The sequence below is a fragment of the Girardinichthys multiradiatus genome, chromosome 4 (genome assembly GCF_021462225.1).
Source record: "Girardinichthys multiradiatus isolate DD_20200921_A chromosome 4, DD_fGirMul_XY1, whole genome shotgun sequence".
Lineage (NCBI taxonomy): Eukaryota > Metazoa > Chordata > Actinopteri > Cyprinodontiformes > Goodeidae > Girardinichthys > Girardinichthys multiradiatus.
In genome coordinates, this window is record NC_061797.1 from 29,462,841 (window position 1) to 29,480,442 (window position 17,602).

The 17,602-nt window shown below is 39.3% G+C and overlaps 2 protein-coding genes across 4 annotated transcripts; both read left to right on the plus strand.

The window, feature by feature from the left end:
• Positions 1–336: 336 nt before the first annotated feature.
• On the plus strand, positions 337–6,398 carry LOC124866566 (flocculation protein FLO11-like). 3 transcript variants are annotated; one of them, XM_047362401.1, is made up of 7 exons: positions 337–436; positions 514–982; positions 1,061–1,153; positions 1,240–1,276; positions 3,710–3,781; positions 3,866–5,128; positions 5,755–6,398. In XM_047362401.1, the coding sequence occupies exons 1-7, from the start codon at positions 372–374 to the stop codon at positions 6,033–6,035; spliced, it is 2,280 nt and encodes a 759-aa protein (XP_047218357.1). In that variant the 5' UTR covers positions 337–371; the 3' UTR covers positions 6,036–6,398. The 3 variants fall into 3 exon arrangements, with proteins under 3 accessions (XP_047218357.1, XP_047218358.1, XP_047218359.1); XM_047362402.1 differs by having other exon boundaries at positions 5,758–6,398; XM_047362403.1 differs by having other exon boundaries at positions 1,067–1,153.
• A 1,951-nt stretch (positions 6,399–8,349) lies between these two features.
• Positions 8,350–12,793, plus strand: nudt21 (nudix hydrolase 21). The gene is made up of 7 exons (XM_047363480.1): positions 8,350–8,627; positions 9,726–9,926; positions 10,004–10,067; positions 10,155–10,244; positions 10,424–10,499; positions 10,617–10,731; positions 12,415–12,793. Exons 1-7 carry the CDS (start codon positions 8,506–8,508, stop codon positions 12,434–12,436), a joined length of 690 nt encoding a protein of 229 aa, XP_047219436.1. The 5' UTR covers positions 8,350–8,505; the 3' UTR covers positions 12,437–12,793.
• The last annotated feature ends 4,809 nt before the right edge of the window (positions 12,794–17,602 follow it).

Below are 17,602 nucleotides of genomic sequence, written 5' to 3' on the forward strand. Positions count from 1 at the left end.
GTTGATACGATCTGCGTAATGCAACACTGCATAGCTGTGATTTTGATATTGCGTTACCTTTATTGGCAAAATGAATTATGCTGTGTTCATTCTGCATGTATAACCTAGAGATGCCCGATCACTGTACACTAAAGAGCAGCTGGCTCCCAGGAGGCCTGGTTCCAAGCTGAAATGGATGAGAAAATCAAATCAAAAATATGTGCATTGTGTCAGGAGGAACAGCACTGCCAGAGTGTGTGGGTTTTCAGAGGTGATTGTTACGTAATGTAAAGTTACATGTGATATAGTCGGTTTGTGTCTGATCTGTTCATTTCTATGTGTGTCTTAATTAGGAGACGATAATTGAGAGTGAAAATGAAGTCCTCGAGCTCATGGGGCGAGTGGATGAAGGAGTTGAGGAGTTTTTTACAAAGAAAGTACTTCCCACTGATCCACTGTGAGTATCAATCAGTAGTTAAAAGATTTAGTATGAATAAAAGCAGCTAGATTTGACATGTAAGTTTTTTTGTGTAGGACCAAGCAGGATGAGGAAACTATCACACAGCAAGAAGTGGCTCCTGCCAGCTCTGTTGCTCCCTGTCCTCCACCAACAAAAACTCTCAGGAGGAAGCTTGGCGATTTTTTCACCCTCAAAAGGAAGCGAGGTCTGAAGTCAGAGGCGAGCCAGGAGGGTCGCCCCAAAAAGGCCTCCATCGCTGATTTCATACGACCTCTTAGGGAGGTCGCCAGGTCAGAGAAAGACAAGGAGAAAGAGCGAGTGAAGGAGAACGACAAGGAAAATGACAAGGAGAAAGCTAAAGCACATCCCAGTGCTGATACTGGAGAGGCAGCTGTTCAGGAGACGCAGGTTACTGGTGACGCGCCGTTGAGGGGCGAGGCGGCGCCTCCCCGTCGAGTACTCAGAGAGGGGAAATCCCAGTCTCTCATTCTGCTGTCTGGATCAGCAGCAGCAGGAGCTATCAATGCCAGAAACACTGCAAAGGTGAGCATCACTGCAGCTTCAATCTTGTACTATTGTAGTAAAAACATTTGAGCATCAGTCATGCTCTGCTGATTTCAGAAACAGTTTGAAGGCCAGCACAGCTTTGAGCAGAAACTCCATCTTATGCTTCAGCGTATTGGAGTTTCTAAACCTCCACCAGGAGACACACAGGTGTGTAAATGTGAATGCCTCAATTTAGTGGCACATACTAAGGAAGTGTGAATATTGGAGTTAAATTATTTATTTTATTATTGTAGAATCAAGAAGGAGAGATGAAAAAGGCAGAATCTGAAGGTATGTGTCTTAATCTGTTATTTGTAATATTCTTTCCTCCAGGTAATAAAGCTGAAGTAATATTTTCGTCAATAATGCAAGACGTATAATTTCTGACACATGTACAGTGTTATAAAAATGTATTCGCCCCCATACCAATTTTTACAGTTTTTAAATGTTTCAGATTATCAAACTAATTTTAATATCAGCCACACCCAGGCCGGTCCAAACGCATTACATTATTCCTCAATCTAAAGGAATTCATGAACAGATGAAAAACAAATCATTGACAGGAGTTACTCTAAGAGCACATTGAGGATTCATCCAGAAGCTCATCAAAAACCAAAAACAACATCGAAAGCACTGCAGGCCTTAACTGCCTCAGTTAGGGTTAGTGTTCCTGATTCAACAATAAGAAAGTGGGCAAAAAAGGCATCCGTGGGAGAGTTACAATTCAATTCAATTCAGTTCAATTCAATTCAATTCAAAAATACTTTATTAATCCCCAAAGGGAAATTAAATTACAAGGCCAAAATCACTGCTGACCAAAAAGAAAACAAATGCCCATTTCATATTTACCTGTACAGCTAGTCGTACTTGATGGAACAACTACATATCCTGACATAGAATCTCCAACCATTGTTTTGTGACCTTAAGCTCAAGCACACTCAGCTAATGCAGCAAGACAATGATCATTTCAGCTGAATTAAAACAATTCTACAAAGAAAAGTGGGACAAAATTCCTCTAAAGTGATGTAAAATACTTTTTGACAGTTCTCACAAACACTTCATCACACTTGCTGCTCCCATTACTTTTTCACGTAGGGCTGGTTGGCTAGGATAGCTGTTTTCCCTTAAAAATTACATCATCGTTTTATTTTGTATTTACTTAGTTAATTTTTGTTTAATATTATAATTTGTTGGATGATCTGAAAAATTCAAGTGTGACTTAAAACAAAAACAGAAGAATAATGCAAGAAAACAAGTGTTGCCTCACAGCACTGTATTTTTGAGACCTTTCTAATGATGTTGGTACTTTCCTCAATAACCTGCAATTGAATTGTATCCTTGTCTTCTGCCCTCTCATGGAAGGTCAAAGTTCAAAATGGCTACATGCACCTTAGAAGAAAGGTTTTCATTAAATACAAAATTCTTCTTTTGAAGTGATCAAAGGAAATAAAATCTTGAAAATAACTGAATAGTTTTAAAAATGAGTCAGAGCCATTCAAGAAAAAATAACTTATGGCCTGTGTTAACTCTGGTACCAACTAGCCACAATCTCCACCATGATGGTGTAGACAAGGGCGGGACGGGGAAAGAAGGGGCTGGGGCCATTTGGGGAGATGGTCCCCCCACATTTGGTTCGACAACTTTGCGCCCATCCCCTCCTCCCTAACACATGCAACACCACACGACACTTGGGTTTTGGGGTGTGGGATGATGGGCCTTGGGAGTCCATCCAGCATCTACAACATCCCAACCAAACCCCCAATTTTAATTCACTTAAAACAAACACACCTGCATTCCAGCAACATTTCACAGTAACTTAGACATGCATGCATACACCGGAGACGAGGATGGGGTGGCTTGGCGCATAGGGCATGGCATTGCCCCCAGTCATTCCTGCCTCTTTACCCATGATCGATCAGCAGGGACTGGTGAGGATAGCCTTAGGGGCTTTGACAGTGTCAAAGGGGAATGTGGGTCGTGGTGTTCAGTGTGTCTTGTCTCTCCCTGTGCGTCTTTGGGCTGGAGACTTCTGCTTTTGTGGTTCACTGCTGACCTACCTCTTTGTCGGACGCATGGCTATTCTGTGAGAGTTCACGGTACCTGGGGCTCCTGTGGTCTTCAGAGCCAAAGCCATCTTCCCTTTGTTGCTTTTGGGCACTTAGTGTTGTAAAATTTCTACACTTTTCACCATTCTAACTGCTTGGACCCTCCGTGTCACAAATTCACACACACACCTACTCTACACACATAAAAATAATCCAGATGGCTGAAGGTCATACAAACACAGGTTCCTTTTCCATCAATGTGGCTTGTTCACTTTGATGCTAGATGCATCATTGATTTAATAAAATCAATGATGCAATTAGGATACCATCCTTAGATATCCTTTTTGTAGAGCAAAACTGCCCTGGAACATGCAGGCAACCAGCTGCTCTCTTTGCCTGCCTAGACAGGAATTGTTGGGGGAAAAAAGTGCTGCTTTAGATTTTCAGATATATTTTAATGGGTAAATGCGTTAAGGATTTTATCTGTGGATTTCTGCTACATGTTTTTAAATCCAAAAATATAGTATTTTTTGACAATTTATTTTTTTTGCAAAAGGCTTTAAAGGATTGAAGGATAAAGCTGGATTAAGAGGAGATGGGTGGGGAATCTACTTGCTTCAGTCTGCAATTTAGTGCTTAATTTGTCCTTTAAAATAACACAAGAACCTTTGCACTTCAGGTACCATCATCGATAATAAGCCTGAACCACCATCTACTTTCTCAAAACCTCGGACAATGTCTGCATCTTCAGGTAAACTACAACTTGTCAATTTCTGCCTCATTCCTACCATGCTAGAATCAACTAGATGATAATTTCCTTAATATTTCTCTCCAGACACACGGCATCAAATTCGGGCAAGTGTGTCGGCACATGAGGCAGCTGGGAAACCAGCTCTGCTTCCAAAACCAGTAATCAAACCAGCTCCGCCTCCCGCAACATCTGGCCGCAATACGCCTGAGAACGAACTAGCACAGATTCAGGAAGCAGAGACAAACATGCCCACTAAGCCCAGTCCAGTTGCAACTCCCTCTGCTCCTGCTACACCTGACCTGGCTGCTACCACCACTTCTTCTCCACCAACAATCTCTAATTCAGTCCCTGACCCAGCCAGTGTCACAGTTTCCTCTTCCAGTACTGACACAGAGAAATGCAGTGACTCAGTGAACCCTGCTGCAGCAACTACAACATCCACCATCATTATAGTCGGTGACAGAAAGGCCTCAGTCCCTAAATCTAGGGCTTCTGATACTGAAGCACCCATCTCTACGATTACAACCACCTCTACACCAACAGAGGCCCCTGATATAGCCACAGTTATACCCACCTCCTCAGAATCCATTACCCCTAGTCTGTCAGTCCCTTCCACCTCAAAAACAGTAACCACTTCTGCCATCCCCACCCTGGAAACTTGTTCAGCTTCCAACCAGCAGAGCTCAGTTTCCAAAACATCAACAAATCTGCCAACTGAGGTGACTTCACCAAAACTAAATGGTGCTCTCTCAGCTGCTGGAGGTGAAATTTCTGTCACCATCCCAGCTTCTTCAACCTCCAACAGCACGTCAGATTCAGGCCTACATACTCCCTCCAGTACCTCCGTAACTACATGTCACCCTCCTAATTCTAGTGCAGTTACAGCTGCAGCTACACATGATGTCCCCATTCCCACAACCTTCCCTGTCACCGACGCTCCCCTCCCTCTCACTGCTGATGAAACCCTCAGCCCAACATCCAGCGACCACATGGACTGTGCCTCCTCTCCTGTCATCATCCAGTCAGCCGCTAATATCTCTGCTCCCTCCACTTCTTCCAGTGACACAAACCCTACAGACACCGCCTCCACTGCTACCAGTTTAAACCGTGCAGACACCACTTCCACCAGCAGCTCGGCAGAAACTGCTGCAATTAGCTCCCCACACATAACTGGGTCAGATCCAGTCTCCACCATTCCCCCTGATGAAGAGTTAAGTGCCACTCCTCACCGTTTGAGCAGTCCAGCACCCCCTGATGGTGATCCACTCCAAGGTAAAGATTTACAGACACTGCATGAAGAGAGGGGGGAAGGAGGAAAACCAGGAAATCACACAAAAACAGACACTGGTAAGATTTCAAGTCAATAAACGTGTAAGTCATTGCCTTGCAAAAGTACTATTACTTATTTTCAGATTTTGTGAAATTACCATCACAATATTATTTAATAATGGGCTGCATGGTGGCACAGTTGCTAACCCTGTTGCCATGCAGCAAGAGGGTTCTGGAGTCTGAACTTGTTGTCCATTCTGCTTTGCAAAATGGCTCAAGCTCTGTCAAAACTTTGCTTATGTGCAAACTTCTCCATTGGATTGGGACTTTAACTGGGCCATCCTAGCATATGAATATGTTTTGATCCAAACCATTACAGTGTAGGTCGGGCTGTATTCAAAGTGTTGTTATCCTGTTGGATGTTGAACTGTGGCCTCAGTCCCAAGTATTTTGTAGACTAACAGGTTTTCTTCCTGGATTGCCTGTGTTTAGCTCTACTTATCTCCCCGTCACCTCTGTCCAGCTTCCATGTCCTTTCTCCTGCAGCTGATCACAGCATGATTCTGCCACCCCTGGTGTTTCACTGTGGAGTAATGTGCACAGTTGATTTATACAATATACATAGCCTTTTGCATGTAGGCAAGTTAGGTTGTATGTATATAAGTAGTTGTATGTTTAATTGCATGTTTTTTTTGGTCTTTTAGCAGTAGATGACCCTTCTGAGATGATCAAACAGACCAAATCATCTGAGCTGGATGAGAAGAAGGAAGTTGCTCACAGTGAGAAGAAGAGCAAAAGTGACAGTGACAAACCAGTGGTTGACAATGGTAATGTAACCAGAAAGGAAGTGCAGGAAGAAATTGTGAAAGCTGAGCAGGATGCGCTGTCTGAACCTGAGCCGGGTACAGAGGGTGAGAGGAGCAGACATGACGCTGCCAATGATGCTCAAGAGCAAGAGGAAACTATGTCAGAAGCTGATAAGTGAAAAAATAGTAAAGTCGCTGAAACTGGGACCGACAACTGTGACAGACAGAAGAGTCCACAGTAAAGGGTATGAGGGATAAGGAAGTTTGGGGAGAGGGATGATCAATGACACTTCCAACAGGGACCACCACATTACTGCAGCACACCACTAAGAGTGGGCCACTGGACCAAAGAACTGAGATCCTCTTGGTGTGATGTAATCAACAAATCCAGCAGTGTCTTTGTCCTTTTTCTAACTTATGTTGAGATTCTGCATTGCACGTATTATTATGTACTATAAGAAAACTATTGTGGTAAAATTCATGATGTTTACAAAAGATGGAAAGAGACATATGACTATTAAATGGATTATTCAGTTCACTAAGTCATTGTTTTGTTTTTGTTTTTGGACATACACTTGGTCATATTTTCTTGAAAGTCTTCATCACACATCTTTTTCACCTTTATTGTGAGATACATCACTTTATCTTAATTAAATTATTTAATTAAATTATTTTATTTTGTTGGATTGCTAACTTCAACAGAGAGAAAAGAGGTAAACGTCCCCAGGGAAGAATTATGAGAAAAACAAATTCTTCAAAGAGTTATATTACGAATCCTACAGAGTAACGAACCAATTTATTTGTAAGGAAATATATATAATGTTAAGATATCAACAAAGAAGCAAAAAAACGTGATGAGTTAATTAAACAGGAAAAATATAATTAAACAAAAAGTTCTGAATTTGTCTCAAACAATGTGACTGACAGCATTCAGTTTCAGTGATCAGACAGCCCAACAGAGCTACATGGATACACTTTATATGGAGAAACTAAACTGAACCTAAAAATGTGAGTAAATGAAATTATAGCAATAATTTATATCATTGATCCAATTAGAATTTGATTGGTAGTTTCCAGAGTTAATCACAAGAGGGTAAAGATTTGAGATGTTTTTGCATCTAGTAATTCATAAAGAAAGCCCATGTTCAATATTACTTTAAACAATTAAAGAAATTGAACTTCCAAATCAATGATCTGCAGATTATCCTTATATGATAGTTAATTAGTATTATGTTTAACATTATATATTCCTAACTGGTGATGCTGTTTGATACAGCAAACTCTGGTTGTGCAGACAGAGGCCTGCAGAGGGAAAGAAGAGTACACAGAGAGCTGTCTTTTAGATTTTTCTTATATATAAGCTCAGTATCACAACTATGTCTGTTTCAATGAAATATGTGCAAATAAATCAAGCTACTCCAACATTTAACCCTACGTTTGATCAGGGGTTGGTATTATCTTTTTCTTAAGGGCCATCCTGCCTTATAGTAAGAACAATCAAAAGGCTTCACAGTCAGACAAAATGGTCCAGTATGTTTCATTGGTGTGTGTCAATGGTTCACCTATTTTTTAATACAATTATTTCAGGCAAGACATACTTTGGGTTTCTTTCTACATATTTCAGAAGGTTGTGGCACGGCACCTGAGCCATTCTCCATGAACATGATAAAACTGTCTTGGTGCTCAATACTATCTCAAATATTTGATTCTCTCTTTTTAAAACATGATTCCTGAATTAGGTTCTTCTAGAAACTACTAACATTGCATACCTGAGGCCTCTTTTAACTCAAGGGTTTTAGGTTTAGACACTGATGGTATTTAAAGTGAACTAGTAGCAGATTAAAAAAAACCCTGACAACTTATCTGCGAGTTGTGCCCTGAAGAAGTTTTCTATTGCTTTTATGTGCAGTTAATGTTGTAGGTGATGGTAAAAATAGGAAGACTAGGTTACATGGTTTGTGTTGAACTGTGTCATTCATGCAAGTACCGCTACTCTGGTAAGGGCCCATAAGTCTGTCTACCGAATCACTTTAACCCTCTTGTTATGTTCCTGGGTGAATTTGACCCGCGCCATGTTTAGATATCCAAAAGTGTCAGAAAAGAAAAGGTCCTAATAAATAGTGATTATATCTCAATTTTAACTCTGTTACTAGCAAGTGCAATCAATCCTTCACACAGAGACATTTGCCTCACACAGATCACGGTTCAATCAGCATAATTTATAAGTTTTTCATTAAACAATTGATTTAACATTTTTTTAAGTACAATATAATGTCCTACATATAAAACCAAAAGTCTAACGTGACATTTATTTTATTTTACTTAACTTTTTTCTTCCTTTATAGGGTGAATACAGGAACAGCAAACAGCTCTTCTCTGTTAGCATCAAATTAATTTAGCCCGATTAATCAATCAACCCGAGTTTACTGTTTAGGAAGCTTATTTTTTGAACACATCCGTACCAGCAGGTGTCGCTGTTGAGGACGTCAACCATACCGCGCTCTTTTCACCCGGAAGAGGAAGAACAAAGGAGACGCACAGTGGAGGCTGTGCAGTAGAGTGCTCGATCTTTTTTCTCTTTCGTTATTTCGTGAATACATCAGGTTTCCAGTTTATTATCTGCAGGAGTTTTCAGTCTAGCAGGTAAAGATGTCGGTCGTGCAGCCCAGTCGCTCTTCCACTGGCTGGCCGCGCCGCGGCGGAGAGCAGTTCGGGAGCAAATACATCAGCGGGCCCGCAAAACCGCTCACCCTGGAACGGACCATTAACCTGTGAGTCCACAACATCTATACGCACCGCAGCCATCAAAATATTAATTCACAGGGAGACGAGCTGTCAGTGGAAAAGTGTTAGTAACGATAGAGGCGGTCCCGTCTGAGACAGATGTTTAGTTCAATGCAGCTCTGTGCAATCAAATCACAGAAACACCGATATCGTAAATATTTGACTTATTAAGACAATATTTATGGGCACAACTGGACTTGCCTTACCCTTGGGAAACTAAAGGAAATATTATATATCATTGTAGGGGCGTATATTCTGTAAATTTGTTCTAAATTACACTAAATATTTCTATGTAATTACCCAATGATGTATAACAGCCAGTTTAATTGGCAAATACATCCTTTCAGATCTGAGACACATTTCTTTATTAAATAATCAGTATTTAATTTAACATTTCACTCCTCATTGATAAAATGTACTCAACGTTTTGCTTGTGTGCAAACATCCCAGAGGAGAAAATATATTATCAAATATTAAATCATTTATTTATGTTAATGAAACCTTTGCAAGGGTTGTATGTCAAAACAATTATTCTATTTAAAACTGCATTAAAATACTTTTCAAATGATGCAAAGATCATATGTGTATATGAGGTGTTAAGGCAGGAGTTAAATAACCAAAAAATTGGGTTCAAATTTACATTAAAACATATAAAAAGGCTTTTAGACAAAACAAAATATTCACACAAAAATTGGCATTATATCAAGTTATTTGTAGATGTTATGATTTAAACCTTCAGCAAATGTTTTTTGAATAATGTTCCACCTTTTTCAGTGGTTGAAATAAATTATTATGTATTACAATTTAATTAAATCCCAATAGTCCGTTTTCAGCTGTAAGTCAAAGTGGTCAATGCAGACAATTATAATTATATATTTAAAACCAGCAGCAAAAGAACATTGTTGCAAGAAACAAATATACATTCTGCTTGAATCCTTTTTCAAAGTAAACCTCATAGATGCAGTTACCTTTTTTAAATGGAAATTCCTAACTTGCTTTGTTTTGTTTTTGTGTGCGTTGAGAAGCTACAAATGCCTGGATGTCAATTTTCTCAAGTGAAGCATCATTTGTCGTTCTGGTCTCAGATATCCTCTCACTAACTACACGTTCGGAACCAAAGAGCCTCTGTATGAGAAAGACAGCTCCGTGGCTGCCAGGTTCCAGAGGATGCGCGAAGAGTTCGATAAGATGGGCATGCGTCGGACAGTAGAGGGCGTCCTCATCGTCCACGAGCACAGGCTGCCTCACGTGCTGCTTCTGCAGCTGGGCACGACGTTCTTCAAGCTGTGAGTGGCTGTTGCTCCTGCATGAACCAGCATTATGCTGCACAGTTGCCTGTTTACAGTTCGTGTCCCTTTCGCAGGCCTGGTGGGGAACTGAATCCTGGAGAAGATGAGGTGGAGGGTCTGAAACGTTTGATGACCGAGGTAGGTAGCCATGTCACGCTGGACTGTGGGATTCTGCTTATGATTAGTGTGGAGCAGATGGATATTAACCTTCTAACTGGTCATTAGATTCTTGGGCGGCAGGACGGGGTGAAGCAGGACTGGGTGATAGATGACTGTATCGGAAACTGGTGGCGTCCCAACTTTGAGCCTCCACAGGTTGGTGTGCAAAGGATTCTGTTCCCAGATTTCTGTAATACACAGATTTGTGTCATTTCTCCCATGCCGCCATAGTCCCTCAGTCTCTTTAGTTTTTTATTGATAAACTGAACATTTAAATCTGTGTTTTCACATTGTTCTTACTAGAGTGAACTGATCTGGTGCTCTTTATCTTCCAGTACCCGTATATTCCAGCTCACATCACTAAACCTAAGGAGCATAAAAAGCTCTTCTTGGTTCAGCTGCAGGAGAAAGGTCAGCATTTTTGTTATTACCTGGAAAAGTGATGAAGGAATTGCAGTAATTATGAAATGAGGATAAATGACCATAGATGCTTTTTGCAATTGAAATCTGTTACTAATGTCTCCACAGCATTATTCGCCGTTCCCAAAAACTATAAGCTGGTAGCTGCTCCGTTGTTTGAACTGTACGACAACGCTCCTGGATACGGACCAATTATTTCCAGTCTACCACAGCTACTCAGCAGGTAAACATGAGTGTGTAATATAAAGTTAATTAAATGAAATACAATGAAACCATATTATTGGTCTAAAATATATATACACACATTTTATTTGTAAAAGTTTCCTCATCTAACAATACTCAGTTTTTATCAACGTGCCCAAGCATATTTTCCCTTGATTAAAAGCTGCTTTTAATGGGCTTATCTAAGCAAAGTAACTCAGCAGGTTCTGTAACACCGACTCTCCTATTGATTTCTTGCTCAGCCTCTTCTGTTCGGTCCATTTACTGTTGCTTTAACATAGGAAGAAGTGAATGATGTACTTTCAGAAGGTTTTATGGGACACAAATAGGGATTATTAAGTAGAGCTGCACAAAATATCTGAAATTTATTGTCATCACAATACCAGTATGATCAATATTAATATCACCTAGAACTGCTTGGATTGCAATACACCCCAAATAAAGGGATATTAACGCATAGGCTTATTATTGTTATTGCATGTTTTCCTAATATTGCACAGCTCTTTTATGGCGGATGCACTTAGTTTGTGCTGGTTATTTGGCTACCAGAAAAATACCTAAAAAGTTGCTAATTTTCTTCCTTGGCTGTGTTTTTACTGATGATGAGGTTATGGGTTTGGGGAGTTTACATCTGTCCAAGAGCTGCTTCCAGATCTACTTTAGGATGATGATGCATTCCGTGCTGTCCACGGTTTTGCGCTTTAAAGTCCTTGTTCTTGTTATTGCCATGGCTTACAAGAAAATTTTCTCATAAAGTCCAAACTTCTTCAGGCCAACTTTGGAGCATTACCCATCCAGACAGCGGCGTCTGGACGTAGCATCATGACAAACAAGGAACAGGGCAGACTGGTCAGAGAGGAAGATGTGGAGAAGTTTAAATCAGGGTTAGGTTATAAAACAATATCTTGAAATTTGAGCATCTCCTATAATCTGAAAATGATAAGAATTTGGCACATCTACAAAGACACGGCTTTGAGTCGGGACAACTTGTGACGTGAACAGACTGCTGGTCACTAATTGGCCACGGGAGGAGGAGAAATTAGTTTTCACCGAGGTAGTGCAGAAAAAAGTTAATAAAACCCAAAAGCGACTACAGTAATATTAAGGACCACCATGGCCGGAGCAGGTCAAATTGAAAAACAATTTTTCTATTTCTATGCCTTCAGCCTGAAAGAAAAGACAAATGACACATCAGCTTTTTGAATTATAAGCAGGCAGGCTGCTATATTTAATAACATCCCAAACATGCTGATCACACATAAAATCAGCTGTTCAGACGCACAAACATTTCCCTCAAAACACACAAAGAAATACCACCACGATACAGCGTGTTTGATTTGGACATTTTTTGACGGTCCTTAGGCGAACCTGCGTCTGCAGGAAGAGAGAGGAAGTCTAACGAGCCAGTGTAAAAGGGGCAATGGACACACATGTTGTGTGTGTTAGGAGCACGTGAATAAGAAGTGCTTTATTTGCATGAACACATTTATCCATGAGGCAACAGTAATCTGAGATTCAGAAACTAAACCACAGCTTCTTTATATCAACCAGCATGGCAAAGAATCATGCTGATATAATACTCACTGAAAACCTAGAAGATTACATTTAAAAGATACAGTCAATGAATAGTTTTTTTGTTAGTTTTAAAGCTTGTGAAAATGTGTGTTTTGTTTGTTTTTCTTAGGTTCAACTTTATCTACAACTAACCTGAACAGCAGTGTGGCTGTCTCTGTGAGTGCAGCCAGAAGCGTTGTGCTGAAAAGGACTTCATCTCTGGTTTATCTTTTACAAAACAAACACCTGTCATGTCTGGTAAATGGAAAGGTTACAGGGATGTTACTGCTATTGTCAGGAGAAAATCATAATGTATGAGTTTTTGTTTTATTTTTTAAACTTGTGAAACTGCAACTTTTTGTAGTATGCAGGCCTCTATTCCAGAATCTGGTTTTATGTTTGCCCAAAGGATGCCAATGTTTGATTAAAAAAAATTACAACATTGTGTTTCCTGTTGTTTTAACCTGTAACAATTCTGTCTTTTTAAAAATAAAGCTGTGTTTTGAGTATGTTTTTATAAAGTTTAGAGGCACTGAAAGTTGATGGACACTGTTAAAAGAGCTGGGTCAAGGAAATTTATGCTTTTAGACACAGCGAAAGGACTCAGACTTTGCAGTGCAATGAAACAAACCCATTATAGATGAAAGCTTTAACACTACAAAGATCCCTCCTTTTAGCACAGCAGTTTATGTTGGAAAGAAAACCTAATTTAGCAGCAATTAAATGTGACCTACAGTCAGAATGAATAAAAAAGGCCACCAACAGCATTTACTTAATTCAAACCATTTTACGCTCAATGCATAAAATGAAATGCATTCAGAAGAGAAAACCCACACTTGCAGTAATGCATTTTACATGTATGACCATGTACAGCTAAATTGGACCAGCCTGGTAGCCAGTCTTCATTGATTGCACATTGCACCAGTAAGAGCAGAGCGTGAAGGTTCAATTAGCAGGGTAAGAGCAGTTTTGCTCAAAATATTCAAATGCACACAACATTATGGGTGGCATACCAGAGTTCAAAAGAGGATAAATTGTTGGTGCACGTCTTGCTGGCGCATCTGTGACCAAGACAGCAAGTCTTTGTGATGTATCAAGAGCCACGGTATCCAGGGTAATGTCAGCATACCACCAAGAAGGACGAACCACATCCAACAGGATTAACTGTGGACGCAAGAGGAAGCTGTCTGAAAGGGATGTTCGGGTGCTAACCTGTATTGTATCCAAAAAACATAAAATCACGGCAGAATTAAATGTGCACCTCAACTCTCCTGTTTCCACCAGAACTGTCCGTCGGGAGCTCCACAGGGTCAATATACACGGCTGGGCTGCTATAGCCAAACCTTTGGTCACTCATGCCAATGCCAAACGTCGGTTTCAATGGTGCAAGGAGCGCAGATCTTGGGCTGTGGACAATGTGAAACATGTATTGTTCTCTGATGAGTCCACCTTTACTGTTTTCCCCACATCCGGGAGAGTTACGGTGTGGAGAAGCCCCAAAGAAGCGTACCACCCAGACTGTTGCATGCCCAGAGTGAAGCATGGGGGTGGATCAGTGATGGTTTGGGCTGCCATATCAAGGCATTCCCTTGGCCCAATACTTGTGCTAGATGGGCGCGTCACTGCCAAGGACTACCGAACCATTCTTGAGGACCATGTGCATCCAATGGTTCAAATATTGTATCCTGAAGGCGGTGCCGTGTATCAGGATGACAATGCACCAATACACACAGCAAGACTGGTGAAAGATTGGTTTGATGAACATGAAAGTGAAGTTGAACATCTCCCATGGCCTGCACAGTCACCAGATCTAAATATTATTGAGCCACTTTGGGGTGTTTTGGAGGAGCGAGTCAGGAAACGTTTTCCTCCACCAGTATCACGTAGTGACCTGGCCACTATCCTGCAAGAAGAATGGCTTAAAATCCCTCTGACCACTGTGCAGAACTTGTATATGTCATTCCCAAGACGAATTGACGCTGTATTGGCCGCAAAAGGAGGCCCTACACCATACTAATAAATTATTGTGGTCTAAAACCAGGTGTTTCAGTTTCATTGTCCAGCCCCTGTATATTCAATTCAATTCAAAGATACTTTATTGATCTCCGAGGGGAAATTAGAATTCCAATATGAACCTCATGCAACACGTTTTGTAAAAATCTGACTTCTTATCCAGTTGCAAATTTTAGATACACCTTTTCTGGCTCAGAATCAGTTTTAAAAAGCTTTTCATAGCTTGGTCTCAGCAGATTTAACCAGTTGCAAAATGATTGCACAAAAAGATTGGAACTCAAAACCCAGGTTTTAATTGTTTACCCTGAAGGCATGAAGAAATGGCTTTAAAATGGCTTACTCACTGCACCAACAACATTCATTATCACTTCCTTCATAAAAGATGTTATATTGTTATAGAAGTAAACATTGAATTACTACTCTGTAAATATTTTTCACTGTAACATGCAGTGCACTGATTAATGTATTTTTGAATTGAATTGAATTGAATTCAGAATGATGTATACTAACCAGGAGACTGCATGTAAATATAATACGGAAATCAAATGAGAAATATAGTTATTCATAAATTCATGTGCTTTAAAGGGACACCCTGTTATCCGTAAGGCAGACAGAGTACATTTTATTAGTACGTTAAACATTTCTGTGCTTTTGTTGTAAGTAGGCCCTACTGTACTATCTCTTAATACACAAAAACAGCAAGGAACATTTATATGTCTTTATCTGTTATACCATAATTTTCTCAGGCTAGTTTTCAAAGTAGAGTTATACCTTTGGGGTCATACTCTTGTGTCCAGGTACTTCCTAAGATTATTTTACTAAAGCCACATATTGAATAAACAAGGGATTTAAGTTTAATTTAAATGGTAACCATTTATTACTTTTGGAGATTACACATATTCAACATGTTTCGGTGTAAAGTGAAGCCCAGAAGTATTTATGGCCCTGGCAGATTTAGATTTAAACTACTAAACAGTTTGTTTCTGATAGGAAATAAGAGTGCCATCTCTTAAAGAAAAAAAATGCCATCGGTTTTGACAACAAAATTATGCGTTTATTTACATTTTAACAAAAGAAATGCATGTTGAAATTAATTACTTATTTCTCAATAAACAGTGGAAAAATCTGTAGCATCACAGTAATCAAATCAATAATTGCATACCAATGTTTTGCACATTTTCACTGGTGATTATGTATTTGGATGATGAGCTCAGAGACTGAGGTTGAATATGTCAGTATCTCCTTATTGAAAAAATAATACCCCCACACATGTGAATAGAAACAGGGCCTGTCATCACCCTAACCTTTACATCTTTCCACATGTTCTTTATCAAGAGGGGACTTTGGCTGGATTACTCCAAAACAGTATTAGTTCCAGTGAAATAAAACATGGTGGTAAAGTTAAAATATTACTTTAAACCGGAATCTGTCAGGGATATGAATGATTTTGGACTTAAATGTGCCTTTAAGAGAAGCTCAGATTGATTAATACCAATTAGTTTGTGTAAGTGTTAGTCTTCATTCACACCTATATGGGGTAAGAACGTTGTCAAAAACAATGTGTATGTAAAGAGGGAAATGTGTGCATATTATTCAATAGTTGAGCATAAGTAAAATCCAAAAGAGCTATTGTATATTTTCTCTATAAGAATACAAAATAAAATGTTACAGCTTCAAGAAATTACAAACACGAAGTTCAAGTTTACAGTTGTGGTTTATTCTTTATGAATACAATATGCTATAACTGTTTGTGAATACGATTTCTTTTCTATGAGAATACGAATCTACATCACTCGTACATCACGTGACACCAAGTCACGTGGTCTCAGACTGGTTAGTGGAGCACAGAGTTAGGCCTTGGATGACGGAAAAGGGTAATGGGAGATGATTCAGTCTAAAAGGAATATTAGGAACAGAGGGGAGATAGGGGGTAAATCAAGAGTATTATAAATAAAGCATTGTTCTTATTTTTATGAAATGCAAAACTAAAACATAGAATATAGTGGGTGGAGTTATACAATGATGTACAGGAGGTGGAGGTATGCACCTCTGAGTTTGTTGCGAACCGCCAGCAGAAGAAGAAGAAGCAGCAGCACTATAGCGCTAAGATGACGGACCAAGAGCATATATTAACGACATTAAGACATATGTAAAGCAAGAAACTATGGTAAAAGCCAGGTAATGTTAAAAAGTTTATATATGTCGTAATGTCGTTAATATATGCTCTTGGTCCGTCATCTTAGCGCTATAGTGCTGCTGCTTCTTCTGCAAATCATTGTATAACTCCACCCACTATATTCTATGTTTTAGTTTTGCATTTCATAAAAATAAGAACAATGCTTTATTTATAATACTCTTGATTTCCCCCCTATCTCCCCTCTGTTCCTAATATTCCTTTTAGACTGAATCATCTCCCATTACCCTTTTCCGTCATCCAAGGCCTAACTCTGTGCTCCACTAACCAGTCTGAGACCACGTGACTTGGTGTCACGTGATGTACGAGTGATGTAGATTCGTATTCTCATAGAAAAGAAATCGTATTCACAAACAGTTATAGCATATTGTATTCATAAAGAATAAACCACAACTGTAAACTTGAACTTCGTATTTGTAATTTCTTGAAGCTGTAACATTTTATTTTGTATTCTTATAGAGAAAATATACAATAGCTCTTTTGGATTTTACTTATGCTCAACTATTGAATAATATGCACACATTTCCCTCTTTACATACACATTGTTTTTGACAGCGTTCTTACCCCATACACCTATATGTACAAACCGATTCACAAGTGACCCCAAAAAGAAACGACTAACATCATAGGTGCTTAAGCCAGTTTTTTTTTTTTTATACAGGCTACAGCCTAAAACAAGATCATTTTTACGTTGTGTCAAGTGAATTCTGCCATTTTGGTTGGTAACTAGACAACAATTAGTGCACAAAAGGGTCAAATATTACATAACTTCAATGGATCTCTAAATAACTGCTTTGGAGTGGTATGTACCAACTTTGCAAGCAGTTGTATATCTACAAAAAAGCTGACTTTATCAATATTCATTTATTGATCTTGAATTGTTTTATTTGGTGTATTTATTTATTTCAGTAAATTTGTCTTGGTTTTCAGCGATTTTGAACGGTTTTTTTTTTTTTGGTAATTTTTTAGTTTTCCATTGTTTATGGTTTTATTTTACATTGCTTGCTCTATTTATTTTAAATATGTATATATCGAAAATTCTATTATAGTTTTATTTGTATGGTTGTTTGTTTTTTTTCCTGCCCGGCAGTCGCCACTCAGGGGATTGGTG